Source organism: Taurulus bubalis (genome assembly GCF_910589615.1).
Source record: "Taurulus bubalis genome assembly, chromosome: 19".
Classification (NCBI taxonomy): domain Eukaryota; kingdom Metazoa; phylum Chordata; class Actinopteri; order Perciformes; family Cottidae; genus Taurulus; species Taurulus bubalis.
In genome coordinates, this window is record NC_136607.1 from 17,718,905 (window position 1) to 17,733,300 (window position 14,396).

At 43.9% G+C, this 14,396-nt stretch overlaps 2 protein-coding genes across 2 annotated transcripts; one reads left to right on the top strand and one right to left on the bottom strand.

The window, feature by feature from the left end:
• Positions 1-1,107, bottom strand: LOC306751443 (beta-1,3-galactosyl-O-glycosyl-glycoprotein beta-1,6-N-acetylglucosaminyltransferase 4-like; the record flags this gene model as incomplete). Its single annotated transcript, XM_079235010.1, has 1 exon — positions 1-1,107. One exon carries the CDS (start codon positions 1,105-1,107, stop codon positions 1-3), a length of 1,107 nt encoding a protein of 368 aa, XP_079091136.1.
• Positions 1,108-3,915: 2,808 nt separating this feature from the next.
• LOC306751247 (3-hydroxy-3-methylglutaryl-coenzyme A reductase-like) lies at positions 3,916-13,955 on the top strand. The gene is made up of 20 exons (XM_079234804.1): positions 3,916-4,022; positions 4,332-4,524; positions 4,621-4,732; positions 4,836-4,923; positions 5,394-5,478; positions 5,611-5,716; positions 5,852-5,958; positions 6,421-6,540; positions 6,698-6,831; positions 7,387-7,673; positions 7,806-7,954; positions 8,047-8,241; positions 8,972-9,130; positions 10,574-10,731; positions 10,809-10,914; positions 11,012-11,182; positions 11,292-11,432; positions 12,121-12,279; positions 12,877-13,031; positions 13,113-13,955. Exons 2-20 carry the CDS (start codon positions 4,360-4,362, stop codon positions 13,165-13,167), a joined length of 2,652 nt encoding a protein of 883 aa, XP_079090930.1. The 5' UTR covers positions 3,916-4,022; positions 4,332-4,359; the 3' UTR covers positions 13,168-13,955.
• Positions 13,956-14,396: the final 441 nt, after the last annotated feature.

The window sequence follows — 14,396 nt, forward strand, 5'->3', positions numbered from 1 at the left end:
TTAACCCTCATGGTCGGTATGAGAGGCCACTGACTGGAACAGCCTTTGTTTCTCCTCCAGCTTCTCCTCAAGGCACTGGATGACAATGGGGTCCACTTTGGGGTCGAACTTATTGGCGAACCAGTGACCGTAGTTGAGTAACCAACGCATTTCCGCCGCCCCATAAATACAAACGCTGCGGACGTGTTTCCCCGAGCAGGGCGGGTACAGGCTCTCCTCCAGGTACTGCCACTTCACCAGCCGGGTCTTACTCATCAGATCCGTGATATCCGGCTGCGATCGGGGCACCTCTCCGGGGACGCCCGGCAGTCGCACCACCGAGGCCCAGAAGTGCTCGTCCGGGCTGTAGGTGTCCTCTGACCAGGCCAAGAAATCCTTCACCACCACCGAGGAGTCCATGTGCGCGACAAAGTCCCGGGACAAGACGAAGTAGGCACTGCCGGAGAACACCTCGATGCCGTGCGGCGGCGGGGTCTTCGCCTGCTGCGTCTTCACCGGCAGCTTTCCATATTCAAATTCGGTGTCCCTCAGCTCGTGGTGGAAGGTGAACCGCTGCTTCTTCGACTCGCTTGGTCGGCACGTCTCCAGCATGTTGGCTCCCTTCAACTCCCGCAGCTCTGACACCAGCTCGACGTTGGACCTGAGGGGGAAATCCTGGCCGCAGACGTTGATGACATACTTCCACTTGACGCCGGACACCAAAAGGTCGGACAGGCAGTTGAGGTCAGCGTTCAGTCGACTGATGCTCCCGTAAAAGACGGACTCTCGCTCGGAGGCGATGAAGACGTTGGGCAAACAGCGGGCCAACGCCTCCATGGCTGAGGCGAACCGAGCCGGAGACTTTCGGTCGTAGTGGATACAGTAGATGTTTGCGGGCGAGTACAGCGCCTTGAGGAGTCTCTCTACCATCACGGCAGATTTATGCACAACCAGCGAGTAAGCAAGAGGAAAGGCTTTCTCCTCTTCTGAGACACACACGTCATCATAACCTCTAGACTTGATAAATAATGAGCAGTTTGAGGTGAGGTTGAGCAGATTTTCCTCCTTGTCCTCCACAACGTGATTCCGTCTGATGACCATTGACTTACCCACCTCCACTGGGTCCATGTCGTACACAGCCAAACAGTTAATTTTGTACTTGTGAAATGTTTGAATGTTTTCTAAAGATGCTGGTGGAGGGGGGGACTCTGTGACGTCGCTGTGCTTCACCCTGACCAATAGCAGGACGCACAGAGTCCACAGAGACAGGAGGAAGAAGGAACACATGGCACATCTTGCCGTCATTCTGTGGGGAGAGGAAACCAAAACTAACTTTGGGGTTTCATTCACGTAACATGTAATGTGGAAACCGAAATTGACATGAAATATGAAAGCCAGATGTTTGGGTTTGACTGAAACATAAAGATTGAATACGCGCTCACTTTGATACGCATATGCGCGGGTACCGGTCTGCACACCGCCCGGGACACTGTTTCATCAATTCACACCCTAAAAGTTGTCAAACCGAGGATGAATTCAGTATCCGGACATTAGTTTCTGTGTAATAAAGCTATTTAATAATACAAACTTTCCTAAGCAAAACAATAATCTGGAAGAAACTTACCGATTGCAGGAGAAATAAGAAGAGGGCATTTATCTTTAGTGCAGTTTTCTCTTTTTACGCACGACACTTGTTGGCAAAATCAGCCAGAACAAGCTCTCCATTAATAGCAGACCGATATTTAATTTGGCACGATATAATCCAGAACATAAAGAGGGTCAGGAAGTACAACGCACTCTGAATGTCAGCCCGCGTTAAGTCTCGTGTGTGTGTGTGTGTGTGTGTGTGTGTGTGTGTGTGTGTGTGTGTGTGTGTGTGTGTGTGTGTGTGTGTGTGTGTGTGTGTGTGTGTGTGTGTGTGTGTGTGTGTGTGTGTGTGTGTGTGTGTGTGTGTGTGTGCGTGTAGGTAGGAGAGGAGAGAAGAGGAGAGCGCTGCGCTGCGCTGCGCTTACAAACCCGGAAAGAAAGAGGGAGAAGCTGCTGCACCAAGTATAGATAGGAACTGCCAAAAAAGCTAGTTTGGCGTTTTGTGTGTCACCAGTGATGATGAAGAAAGACGAGGCTTTTGTTACAAGACAAATAATGAAAGTTGCGCATGGAGCTGTGCGTAAATTACTGATGTATCCATAAACAAAGCGCTCATGCAGCGGATTAGAGAGGCTAAAATACACTCTTCTGTCATTCAGTCAGCCAGTAAGGTGAGACAAAGGATGAAGAGGGCTTTGGAGGAAAGAAGTAAGCAAAACCTGTTTCCTCAAGAGAAGGTGTCCAGTAATCCAATCGCTTCACTGTTTGTGCTTAACATAATCAAAATGTGTGGTGGAAATCCCCCAAAAGGCATTTTCAATCATCCACGGCACAACTACTTTTACTTTAGTTGAAATATAAAATCAACACGAGGCACGAGAGCTGATCACGAGCTGCAGCTCTAACGACGTTAAAAAGGTAATGAAGGTTCTGCTGGTCTGCATGAACGAAGATTATCTCCAGGGTGCTCTTGAGGTTAAATCAGAAAGCTGGAGACAAAAGGGAAGTTACTTCTGTCGAGTTATTAGATTAGATTGCACACAAAATAAGTACAAGAGGTACAAGCAGGAGTACACAAACAGGTTCTGCTGGATCCAATTAGTCCACCGTGCAAAGCAAAAGGCGTTTCCTCCAATTATGTGAATATAAAAGCAGTTTTCAGGTAAGTTTCCTTGGGCACAGTTGGACAAACATCTGTGGGTCCTAATTTGGCAAATCCCATTCTGACTTTGACACAGAAAATACATTGCGATGTATGTATAAAGCACACAGCCATATACAAATACAAAATAAGGACTATCTGCTGTTTGGTTTTCAATTATCTGAACCTAATGTAACCTGCATTAGAAACGTGTGATGTGGATGGTCTGTAGTTCTGGAAAGTTACTTTTTCGCATAAGACAGACAAGGAATAACATCATTTGACTTTGTACGATTGAACTAAACAACACAATATTGGTATTTACAGCCAGCATAGCACCGAACAATACATACTGTGTGTATGAATGATTTCCATTCAGCCACTTGAGAGAAGGTTCATGTTTTCACCTTTCGCTGCCTCAAACTCATTTTCATGTTTGCTTCAAACTTCCAGAATTATTTGTCAAGATTGTTCTTGAGGAACTTCACATGTATTTTGAACAACTGAGTAACAATTTCAAATGCTGTTTTGTGTGTTTTGCTGGAGAACAGTGTGGTGCTGTGAGAGACCGAACTGTGGAAGCAGTTCAGTCAATGTAAATGACCATGCTTCATTTGATTAAACTGACATTACAAATGTCAACAGGAAGAGCACAGAGCAGCTCATTGATTCGGTGTGGTGAAACAATACACGTCAGAAATATGAAAATTGTAATCGCCTCAAGGCTACATGATAATGGAGACCTGTCTGAATCCGGCTGAATACCTTTTCCAAAGAAGCTGAGCACTCAATTGACTGACAGATATTAATAGAACAAACAACTTTATATATATACATAAACCTCAATTTTATTCTATTAATATATATAAATGTATACATTTATATATGTATTTATTTAACTATATATACATACATTTTGTCTTAATATATATATATATATATATATATTTATTTGTATATATATATATATTTATATAAATGTATTTATATAAATGTATGTATACTTATATATTTTTTATTTATACATATATATTTATTTTTTATATATATATAGAAATATATATATATATATATATATTTATATATATTTATTTATTTTGTCTGTTTTCCGGTCTCCCCATACGTCACCTCCGCGTCACTTTTCGCCACGCCCTGTGACGTATGACGCAGCGACGTTACCGTGACGTCGGGAGTGTCCTGGCCGCCATGTTTGTTTGTGTCGTTACACGAAGATGGAGTAAGCTAGCGGAGCGATTTGGGCACCGCTGACAGCATGGAAAGGACTTCCTGACCTCGACGAAGCTTCCATTTGAACGTGAGTGAGTCCACCATGTTTTATCAGTTGGTAACTGTGCGCGTGCTCGTTACCTGTGGACGGAGTAACCTTGTCAGGCAGAGAGTTAGCTGCTATAAATGTACCGAGCTAACCCTAGCTGTCACCTTGAAGCCAGATGTTTTCTGTCTTTCTACACGTTTAGAGAGTATTTTTAACTAAGTGCTTATCTTCCACGGGAGCTTGACATACAGATGAAGCTGAATTCTCGTCTGTGGTCGGTTTAGATTAGCATCAAGTGCTTTTTATAGGGAATATAATGTCATGTTCTCTTAATTTTTTTCAATACAGGTGAGGCTGTTGACCCCCAGGTGTGACCATGTTGGCGCGTCTGTTCAGGCTCCATGGCCTGCTGGTGGCCTCCCACCCGTGGGAGGTGATAGTGGGCACCCTGGCTCTCACCGTCTGCCTGGTGTCTATGAACAACAACCTGGCAGCCAGCAGCCAGATGTGCAGCTGGAACGAGTGCCCCAAAGTCGAGGAGGTGAGGAGGAGGAGGAGGCTGATCTCAAACAAGAAGGAGAAGGAATTGCTGTCTTGGTTTTAACAAAAAGATATGTCCGTGCTTATTTTCTTGCAGAAAGTCTACAGCAGTGACGTGATCATCCTTACAATCACGCGCTGCATGGCCATTGTTTATATCTATTTCCAGTTCAAGAATCTGCGACTACTGGGCTCCAAATACATACTGGGTCAGTGTGGATGATCTTCGGCGTGTAATGGCCACAGCTTTTTCTGTAAAAATGCCACACGCAGTTTATATTTTTTCCCTCTTGACGTTTGCTCTTCCTACAGGTATTGCCGGGCTGTTCACGGTGTTTTCCAGCTTTGTTTTCAGCACAGTGGTCATCCACTTCTTCGGGAAAGAGCTGACGGGTCTTAAGTAAGTGGTTCAAATGCACTTATTGTTCAGCAGACAGATGAATATAAACAGTTGGTAAAGTCTATCAGCGTGTGGTCGAGGTTGCTAGTCCTATCCGGTCACATTACCCCAGTTAACACAGTTTTAATAGATGAACAAAACACAAGTAAAATGGCGATGAGATCAAATAGTTAAAAATGACATTCATGTGGTCGGTCATGTGATATACAATGTGTCCTCTGGCCATTGCAAAAGAATTGGCGTTCAAACTTACTGCACATCCGTCATAATAAGACACATTATGTCAAAACCAGAGCTCTTATATAAAAGATATCACTAGAAGGATCTTAAAACTTAGGCTTGTCACAGAGGACACTATGACCCACGTTGAAAAGCCAATGTGGGTCATAAGCCATAGAGTGTCACTGATATTTCAACAATGTTAGACACAAGGATATTCCCTGATGGACATGTGTCTCTCTCCCCTGCAGTGAAGCTCTGCCGTTCTTTCTCCTGCTCATTGACCTGTCCAAAGCCTGCGCGTTGGCCAAATTTGCCCTCAGCTCAAACTCTCAGGTAATGTCACACATACACACACACACCTCGTTTGGGTGTATCGGTGAACTGCAATACGATCTGTGTTGAGTCATAAGAAAGGTGTAGTTGAGACACGCTGACTAATGCTCCGGCTCTGTGTCGTGTTTGTAGGAGGAGGTGAGGGAGAACATCTCCCAGGGCATGGCCATCCTGGGCCCCACCTTCACCCTGGACGCCCTGGTTGAGTGTCTGGTCATCGGGACTGGCACCATGTCGGGTGAGGAACACTAATATTTATCTATTTCCAAAACGGTGCCAACTATGTTTTTATTTAATTCATTTTTGTAATACTCTACGATGGTGGCGAATTGAGTGAAACATTAAATCATCACTATTTTCTATTGTTTTCCAGGTGTGCCTCAGTTAGAGATCATGTGTTGTTTTGGCTGTATGTCCGTCCTGGCCAACTACTTTGTCTTCATGACCTTCTTCCCTGCGTGCGTCTCCCTGGTCCTGGAGGTAAGGATGAGACGAAACATTTGGGCGAGTCATAGTTGGGATTCACCCATCTGATTTGATCAATCCCCCAATATTGATTCCTGGACTTTAGGTATCGACTGCTACCGAGTACAGATCCGATACCAGTATTTAATTACTAAGCTGATCTGTACTCACTGTGTGGAAAGACTGGGATCCTCCTTTTATAATTCTGGCAACATCAGGCTTGACTTAAAACATAACTTTTCTTAACTTTGTAAAACTAAATGTAACAAATATATGCAGAGATATAATTGTGCTGATATTGTTGTTTCTTGAAACAATGGTATCTGATACCCGATCCAGCTATTTGAGTCAGAATTGGACCAATATCAGTATCGGCGCATCTGTATTATAGTCTGAGTATAGTCGCAGTAAATCTGTGTGTGCGCTCTTGTGTGTGTGTGTGTGTGTGTGTGTGTGTGTGTGTGTGTGTGTGTGTAGCTGTCCAGGGAAAGTCGTGAGGGCCGTCCAATCTGGCAGCTGAGCCACTTTTCCCGCGTGGTGGCTGAAGAAGAGGACAACAAGCCCAACCCTGTGACCCAGAGGGTTAAAATCATCATGGTGAGAACGCATGTTCCGCTGTGTTACCACAGATGTCAAAAAACACATTTGAAAACATGATACAAAGATTATTAGTCAGCCTAAAGGTGGCTTTTCTTTTTTTAGACTATGAGTTCTGCAGCATGTTAACGATCTATCTATTTGATGTCGCCCTCAGTCTCTGGGCCTGGCCTTGGTTCATGCTCACACTCGACTAGCAGCTGAACATCCAGGTCACAATCGCTCGGCAGAGGGGCCCCTAGCTACGAGATTGGACTCCGGTGGTACCATGAGGCCTTTGAGGCTCACCAGGTAAAAGCTTTCAATAAGGAAGATTCCTCATTACATATAATATATTTCCCTGTTGGTAACGCCTGTGCAGTGGATGCCGTGCAAGCTCACCGCATGAACACGGGCGGTATTGCTCAATGCACTGCTCTTTGCATTATTCTCCGAAATGCCAGAGGGCGTAGAAATAATATGAGCTGTGAAGAATCAAAACGACAACGAGTGTAACCCAGAGATACACCCACAGACTGTAGGTGTAACCGGCAAAAAGCCATAAACCAACCTCCACAATGCAGAGGAGGGATTGTAATTATCTCAAAGTCCTGTAAAAAAAAAAAAAGTAAAGTATTACATGCATTAGAAAGAAACAAAAGGTGGAATATCCTTTTAAACATTTTGATTTGGCCACAACATATTTACTCAAATGAAAGTTGGCCTTCTTTGTAGAATCCCCAGACATGTTCATTGTGCTTTTATCAGTGAACTATTTGTGACAGAGGTGCACGCCTTAGCTTCTCACTACGGAGACCATAAACTTAACTTCCCCCGATGATCTTGTCTCTCTTCTCCTCCGACCAGCATGGACCTGGAACAGGTGATAACTCTTGGTCTCGCCCTGCTCCTGGCTGTGAAGTACGTCTTCTTTGAGCAAACGGAGACGGAGTCTTCTCTGTCCCTCATGAGTCCCATTACCAGCTCTCCTCCGACCCAGAAGCCCGGGGTCACATGGCACTGCTGCAGGAGAGACTCCCCGGCCCCGAAACCCCAGACAACCGCGAGCGGTGCATTAGCAACCGCTCCTGCCTCGCCAGCCGTCTCAGACCCTAAACTTCCCCCTGAGACCAACGCGGCTCTCGGAGAGAAGGGTGAGACTGATAATTGGTGCTGCTAGCTCTGTAATGTCTTTACACGCAGATGGAAAAAAAACAAAAACCTCCCGATGTAATTGCTTTTGTTGCTTAGCGTGACACTTGTCTCACCTGTTTCCTCCCCAACAGAGGCGGCTCCAGCGGCCCCAGCGGAGAGCGGCCCCTGTGTTTCGTGTTTCGGGGAGTCTCTTGCTCAGACACCGTGTGCTCCTCAAAGTAGCTGTAGTCCAGAGGCCCGGACGCTGGAGGAGTGTATGGCCGTCCTGTCGGATCCTCAGGTGAGCTGCCGCAGGAGATGGGAGTGGTTGCAGAAGATGTCTGTAGTTCTGCATTAGTTTGTCGGGTTAATAAATCACTGGTTGCTTTCCAGAGGGGGCCCCGTTTCCTCAGCGACGAAGAGGTGATGAACCTGGTTTCCTCACGCAACATCCTGAACTACAAGCTGGAATATGCCCTGGAGACTCCGGAAAGGGGCGTGGCCATCAGGAGGGAAATGCTTTCACCAAAACTGCCCACCCGGTCGGCTTTGGCTGCTCTTCCTTATAAGGACTACGACTATTCTAAGGTATCGGTGACATGTTTAGGCAAACGCACATGAAATGCAATTCAAAGAAATGTACAAATGATGAGGAAAACAAGACGAAAATGGAGAGAAGATGCAGAAACCAATGCATACGAAATTAAGTTAGGAAATGATATAAAAATAAATAGATAAAAGCCACACTGAATACATTGTATCATGGTGAAACAGAAAGAAAAAATTAAAAAAAAGTACGTTTAGAGCAAAATAAAATATGTATAAATATTATTATCAGATCTTATAGTGATTTATGTGTATTTATGCTCTGGCAATAATAATGAAACACATCTTAGGACAAGGGGAGAGCATTTCTCTTTTAAAGAAGACAAGAGAAAAAAAGCACAAATAAATAACCATCAAATTCTCAACAGATCATTTACGGTGGAGACCGATGCTCAACGTTTAATTGTTTTTCATCCAGCGTACATCAGTAGATGCTAAGCAGTAAACGTCGTCGCAGTGAAACAAAAACCTTTTTCATGTACGCAATGAGCTGTTTGTGATAAATAATAATCAGTAATGTGGATATAATGACTAAGTGGGTAAAATATCTAGACCGGTCTGGTAAATACAGAAAATTACATAACACTTATGTCATATTTTAAGATGCAAAATCTATGATGATAACTTGTGCCGAAATCGATTATAATATTGAAACTACCAGGAGCTTCTGGATGGAAAGGTGGCTGATGTTGAGCGCTCTGTTGCCCTGCAGGTGATGGGGACTTGCTGTGAGAACGTGGTCGGCTACATGCCGGTGCCGGTCGGAGTGGCTGGTCCTCTCCTGCTGGATGAGAAGCAGTTTTACGTTCCTATGGCAACCACGGAGGGCTGCCTGGTCGCCAGCACCAACAGAGGATGCCGGGCGCTTTCTGTAAGTGGGGGATCTCTCTCTCTCTCTCTCTCTCTCTCTCTCTCTCTCTCTCTGTCTGTCTGTCTGTCTGTCTGTCTGTCTCTCTGTCTGTCTGTCTGTCTGTCTGTCTGTCTGTCTGTCTGTCTGTCTGTCTGTCTGTCTGTCTGTGTGTGTGTGTGTAGAAAGTGGTTGGCAGCACTCATTGCAAGTTGAGATTTGTGATATTCTGGAGTGTCTTCTTCTTAGTAGTCTTCTTCTTCTTCGTAGTCTTCTTCTTCTTCTTTGTAGTCTTCTTCTTCTTCTTAGTAGTCTTCTTCTTCTTCTTTGTAGTCTTCTTCTTCTTCTTCTTAGTAGTCTTCTTCTTCTTCTTCTTTGTAGTCTTCTTCTTCTTCTTCTTTGTAGTCTTCTTCTTCTTCTTTGTAGTCTTCTTCTTCTTCTTCTTCTTCTTCTTCTTCTTTGTAGTCTTCTTCTTCTTCTTCTTAGTAGTCTTCTTCTTCTTCTTCTTAGTAGTCTTCTTCTTCTTCTTTGTAGTCTTCTTCTTCTTCTTCTTCTTCTTCTTCTTCTTTGTAGTCTTCTTCTTCTTCTTAGTAGTCTTCTTCTTCTTCTTTGTAGTCTTCTTCTTCTTCTTTGTAGTCTTCTTCTTCTTCTTCTTAGTAGTCTTCTTCTTCTTCTTTGTAGTCTTCTTCTTCTTCTTAGTAGTCTTCTTCTTCTTCTTTGTAGTCTTCTTCTTCTTAGTAGTCTTCTTCTTCTTCTTTTTCTTCTTCTTCTTAGTAGTCTTCTTCTTAGTAGTCTTCTTCTTCCTTCTTCTCCTTCTTCTTAGTAGTCTTCTTCTTCTTCTTTTTCTTCTTCTTCTTAGTAGTCTTCTTCTTCTTCTTTTTCGTCTTCTTCTTAGTAGTCTTCTTCTTCTTCTTTTTCTTCTGCTTCTTAGTAGTCTTCTTCTTCTTCGTAGTCTTCTTCTTCTTCTTCTTCTTCTTCCTTCTTCTTGGTAGTCTTCTTCTTCTTCTTTTTCTTCTTCTTCTTCTTCGTAGTTTTCTTCTTCTTAGTAGTTTTCTTCTTCTTTGTAGTCTTCTTCTTCCTTCTTCTCCTTCTTCTTAGTAGTCTTCTTCTTCGTAGTCTTCTTCGTAGTCTTCTTCTTCTTTTTCGTCTTCTTTTTTTTTCTTCTTCTTCTTTTTCGTCTTCTTCTTCTTCTTTTTCTTCTTCTTCTTCTTCGTAGTCTTCTTCTTCTTCGTAGTCTTCTTCGTAGTCTTCTTCTTCGTAGTCTTCTTCTTCGTAGTCTTCTTCGTAGTCTTCTTCTTCTTCGTAGTCTTCTTCTTCTTCGTAGTCTTCTTCTTCTTCGTAGTCTTCTTCTTCTTCGTAGTCTTCTTCTTCTTCTTCTTCTTTTTCGTCTTCTTTTTTTTTCTTCTTCTTCTCAGTAGTCTCCTCCTCCTCCTTCTGTTCTGACTCTCCTTGTCTGTTCCTGCCCAGCTGAGCGGTGGTTGCCGCAGCAGGATCCTGGCTGACAGCATGACCCGGGGTCCCGTGGTGAGGCTGCCCTCGGCGTGCCGCGCCGCGGAGGTCAAAGTCTGGCTCGAGACCTCGGACGGATTCGCCACGATCCGAGAGGCCTTCGACCAGACCAGCAGGTCGGTGGAAACGCTAATGGAGCGATTGAAGGTTTCCTTTTCGTCTACGGATTAAATGAACCTTCTGCTTTTGCTAGGTTTGCCCGTCTGGAGAAGCTGCTGGTGGGCTTAGCCGGGAGGAACTTGTACATCCGCTTCCAGTCTCAGACGGGAGACGCCATGGGCATGAACATGCTCTCCAAGGTTCGCTCCCGTTTCTAGTCGCCGCACTTCTGTTGCCTGTCTGTTTTTTGTTCTTGGTGCCCGCCTGTAAACGCGTCTTTGTGCTGCGTCCTCTCAGGGCACGGAGCAGGCGCTGCACAGACTCCGACAGCAGTACCCGGACGTGGAGGTGCTGTCGGTCAGCGGCAACTACTGCACCGACAAGAAGTCTGCGGCCATTAACTGGGTCCTGGGTCGGGGGAAGTCCGCCGTGTGTGAAGCCACCATCCCCGCCAACGTGGTCGGGGAGGTAAAGGCGACTAAAACCAAACTCATAGCTTGTTTATTCACTCTTATTGACACACGCGTCTTTGTGTGGAATCATTCCCGACTAAAACGACCCATTGATGCGTCTGTAGGTGCTGAAGAGCAGCGCCGCCTCTCTGGTGGAGCTGAACATCAACAAGAACCTGGTGGGCTCGGCGATGGCCGGCAGCATCGGGGGCTTTAACGCTCACGCCGCCAACATTGTGGCTGCCATCTACATCGCCTGTGGACAGGTAAGGGACCGCAACAGGATTTAAGGATTTAGTTCCTGAATATTAGTTAAAGTGGGGGGAAACACAGTTGGCTCAGAAGGAAGATAAAAAATAATGAAGGTATGTTTTAAAACACAACTTCCTGGTGTAACTCAGCGGTGACTTTGGATGCTAATGCAATATTTGGGCTAAATTATGAGAGTTCAAAATACCAAAGAAGAGTGTGAAGGATTAACCTGATAAATGTATGAACTGATAGATCTTATTAATATATATGTATGGTGATATATTTGGCTGCAGAGTTGCTTTAATGGGTGAACGGAGCTCAACGATTGGGAAATAATACATAATAATAAGAAAATATAGTTGAAGCATCTGCAAGGCCTTAATTAATGCAAATTGTGACCGAGTTGATGAAAGCAATCGATGACACAATGCAAATAAACGGTTGATGGGACAAGAAACCTTTGCATTATATTTATGGTTCGTTGCAGAGTGTTTATGCCTTTTTATGGATTGGAGGCATGTGACACAAAGGTCACAAAGGTCACAAAAGTCCCTGTGACCTCACAGAACATGTTTTTTTTCATATTCTAATTATGACAATTCACATAAATGTCTTGTCTTGGCGGACGCATGGTGGGCGGAGCTTGGAGTATCCATCGTTGCCAGACTCCCTGATTGAAGCTGCTTGTGTTGCTGGTTTCAGGACCCGGCTCAGACGGTGGGGAGCTCCAACTGCATCACCCAGATGGAGGCCGCCGGCCCGGAGGGGAAGGACCTGTACATCAGCTGCACGATGCCCTCCATCGAGCTGGGCACCGTGGGAGGAGGCACCAACCTGGCGCCCCAGCAGGCCTGTCTGCAGGTAACGCCACCGGCACTTTGCTTTAGTTCACCTTTTATAAGAACATCTTAGTTTAATGTGGTTTATTTGAATGAATGAATATATACTTTATTAATCCCCGAGGGGAAATTTGGTGTCGACGTAGCAGCAACTTAAACAAATATATATATATATATATATATATATATATATATAATAATAAAATAGCTGGGGTGAAAGAAAAAAAACTGTATTAATTTAGGAATTAAATTAAACGTAAACAGTAGAAGTGCAAAAATGCGAAGTATGTGTATATTAAGTGTGTGAGGTGTAAATAAAACGAACAATAAACAAGTGAAAAAATTAAAATTATGTAAGTATATGAAGAGTGAAGTTTGTATAAACCTAAACGTAAACTTGTACAATGATTAATCAGTCAGAGGATCTGGCAAGCGGTGACTTATTATATGACTTATGTGACTTATTATTATGTGACTTTTTTATATATATATATATATATATATATATATATATATATATATATATATATATATATATATATATATATATATATACACACACACATGCTTCTCTGTGAACCTTTCACCAAATACCTGAATCCATCCGTCTGTGTTTCAGATGCTCGGGGTCCAAGGCACCAGCTCCAGCGAGCCGGGTGAGAACGCCCGGCAGCTGGCCCGGGTGGTGTGCGGCACCGTGCTGGCAGGCGAGCTCTCCCTCATGGCCGCTCTGGCAGCCGGACACCTCGTTAAGAGCCACATGGCTCACAACAGGTCGGGGTAGCCTCATCACGTGCGTTGCAGACGCCATGTTTTTATTTGCTGACCTTGTCCTCCTGCTTTTCTCTCCGCCAGATCCAGAACAAACCTGTCGAAAGCGCCGTCGTCAAAGTCGGAGGCGGCTGCGTGACATCGAGATGTCGGCGGCTCTTCGTCAAGAGTGGACTCTCCTAATGACGGGGCTCTGAAGGGAGCGCTGTGGGTCGAGGACGTCCACACGTTGAAGACCACAGCCGACTCCCCAAAATACTCTTTTTGGGTTGAGAGGTTGCGCTCTGGCTCCTCGTCACTGATCATCTCAGTCGTGTTTTTGTTGTGGGAACTGATCTCTGAGTAATAACCCATCGTGTTAAACCCCTGAGCAGCCATCATGTGTGCCTCTTAATGACATTTACATTTTATTTTTACATCCAAAATGCTTGAAGAAAGCTCTTCAAACAGCTACAACATGGTTTTTTTCCTCTCAAATTGATTTACAATTTGCCAAAAGCTTGTTTTCATGTTTTCAAAAGCCAACTCTGCGTGAATGTGTGCTGTACTAAATCAGTGTTGTAGGATACCACTTGCACAACCGCTTCCTGATCTCAGCTACTGTATACCGTGTATACTGCAGAACCAAAGTGGCTGAAAGGCACCGGCCCGAAGAGGGTTTTGGTCACAAAGTGACTCGTTTGAACACGTCGTTACAGATCGCTTCTTTACGCTACCGGACGAATAGGAATACTGGAAAATCAAAGCCATATTAACTAATCTCTCTTGTATTTGGCGTTCCTGGAAGCTTGGATGTGACTTACGGTTTGTCAAGGAGAAGTTCTTAGCATGTTCTAGATAGAATATTTAATTTAAGCTATTGATTTAAAAAGATTGTACTAAGTTTTTTTGTTTTTTTAAAAAGTATTAAACTATGTTCCCTCCGAATTATGTCTCTGTTCACTTTCTGTTACATGGAAAACTGGACGTTAAATGTATTTATTTCACTTTTAAAACGAGGCAGATTAAGTGCGGCGCTGTCTTGTATACATAGTTACTGGAATTAGAAATGTCAGCTTTAGGTGAAAGAGCTTCAAACTGGTTTCCATTTCGACGAGGCTGACTATCGTCTGGCTTCCCTCACCTCCATCATTCTGCTACTAAGTCATGTGGAAATATAACATTAAAGAAAGTCACTAAATTGAAACAACTTTTAGTATAGTCATTTGTAACTTATGCTTTTTCTTTTTGCTTACTATGCCTTTTTTTATAACATAGTATACTATGAATTATAGTTTATTACTATACTCCATTTCGTTGTCATAGTACTTGTACTATGTGCAATGACAATAAAGTTGAATCTGAATAGAACTACGTTTAAATGAATGG

Excerpts from the sequence above, each read along its gene's own strand:
- LOC306751247 (XM_079234804.1), top strand. The coding sequence starts at position 4,360 with ATGTTGGCGCGTCTGTTCAGGCTCCATGGCCTGCTGGTGGCCTCCCAC. Across the intron at positions 4,525-4,620 it reads AGTGCCCCAAAGTCGAGGAG|AAAGTCTACAGCAGTGACGT; the intron begins GTGAGGAGGAGG and ends ATTTTCTTGCAG. Across the intron at positions 5,479-5,610 it reads CCCTCAGCTCAAACTCTCAG|GAGGAGGTGAGGGAGAACAT; the intron begins GTAATGTCACAC and ends TCGTGTTTGTAG.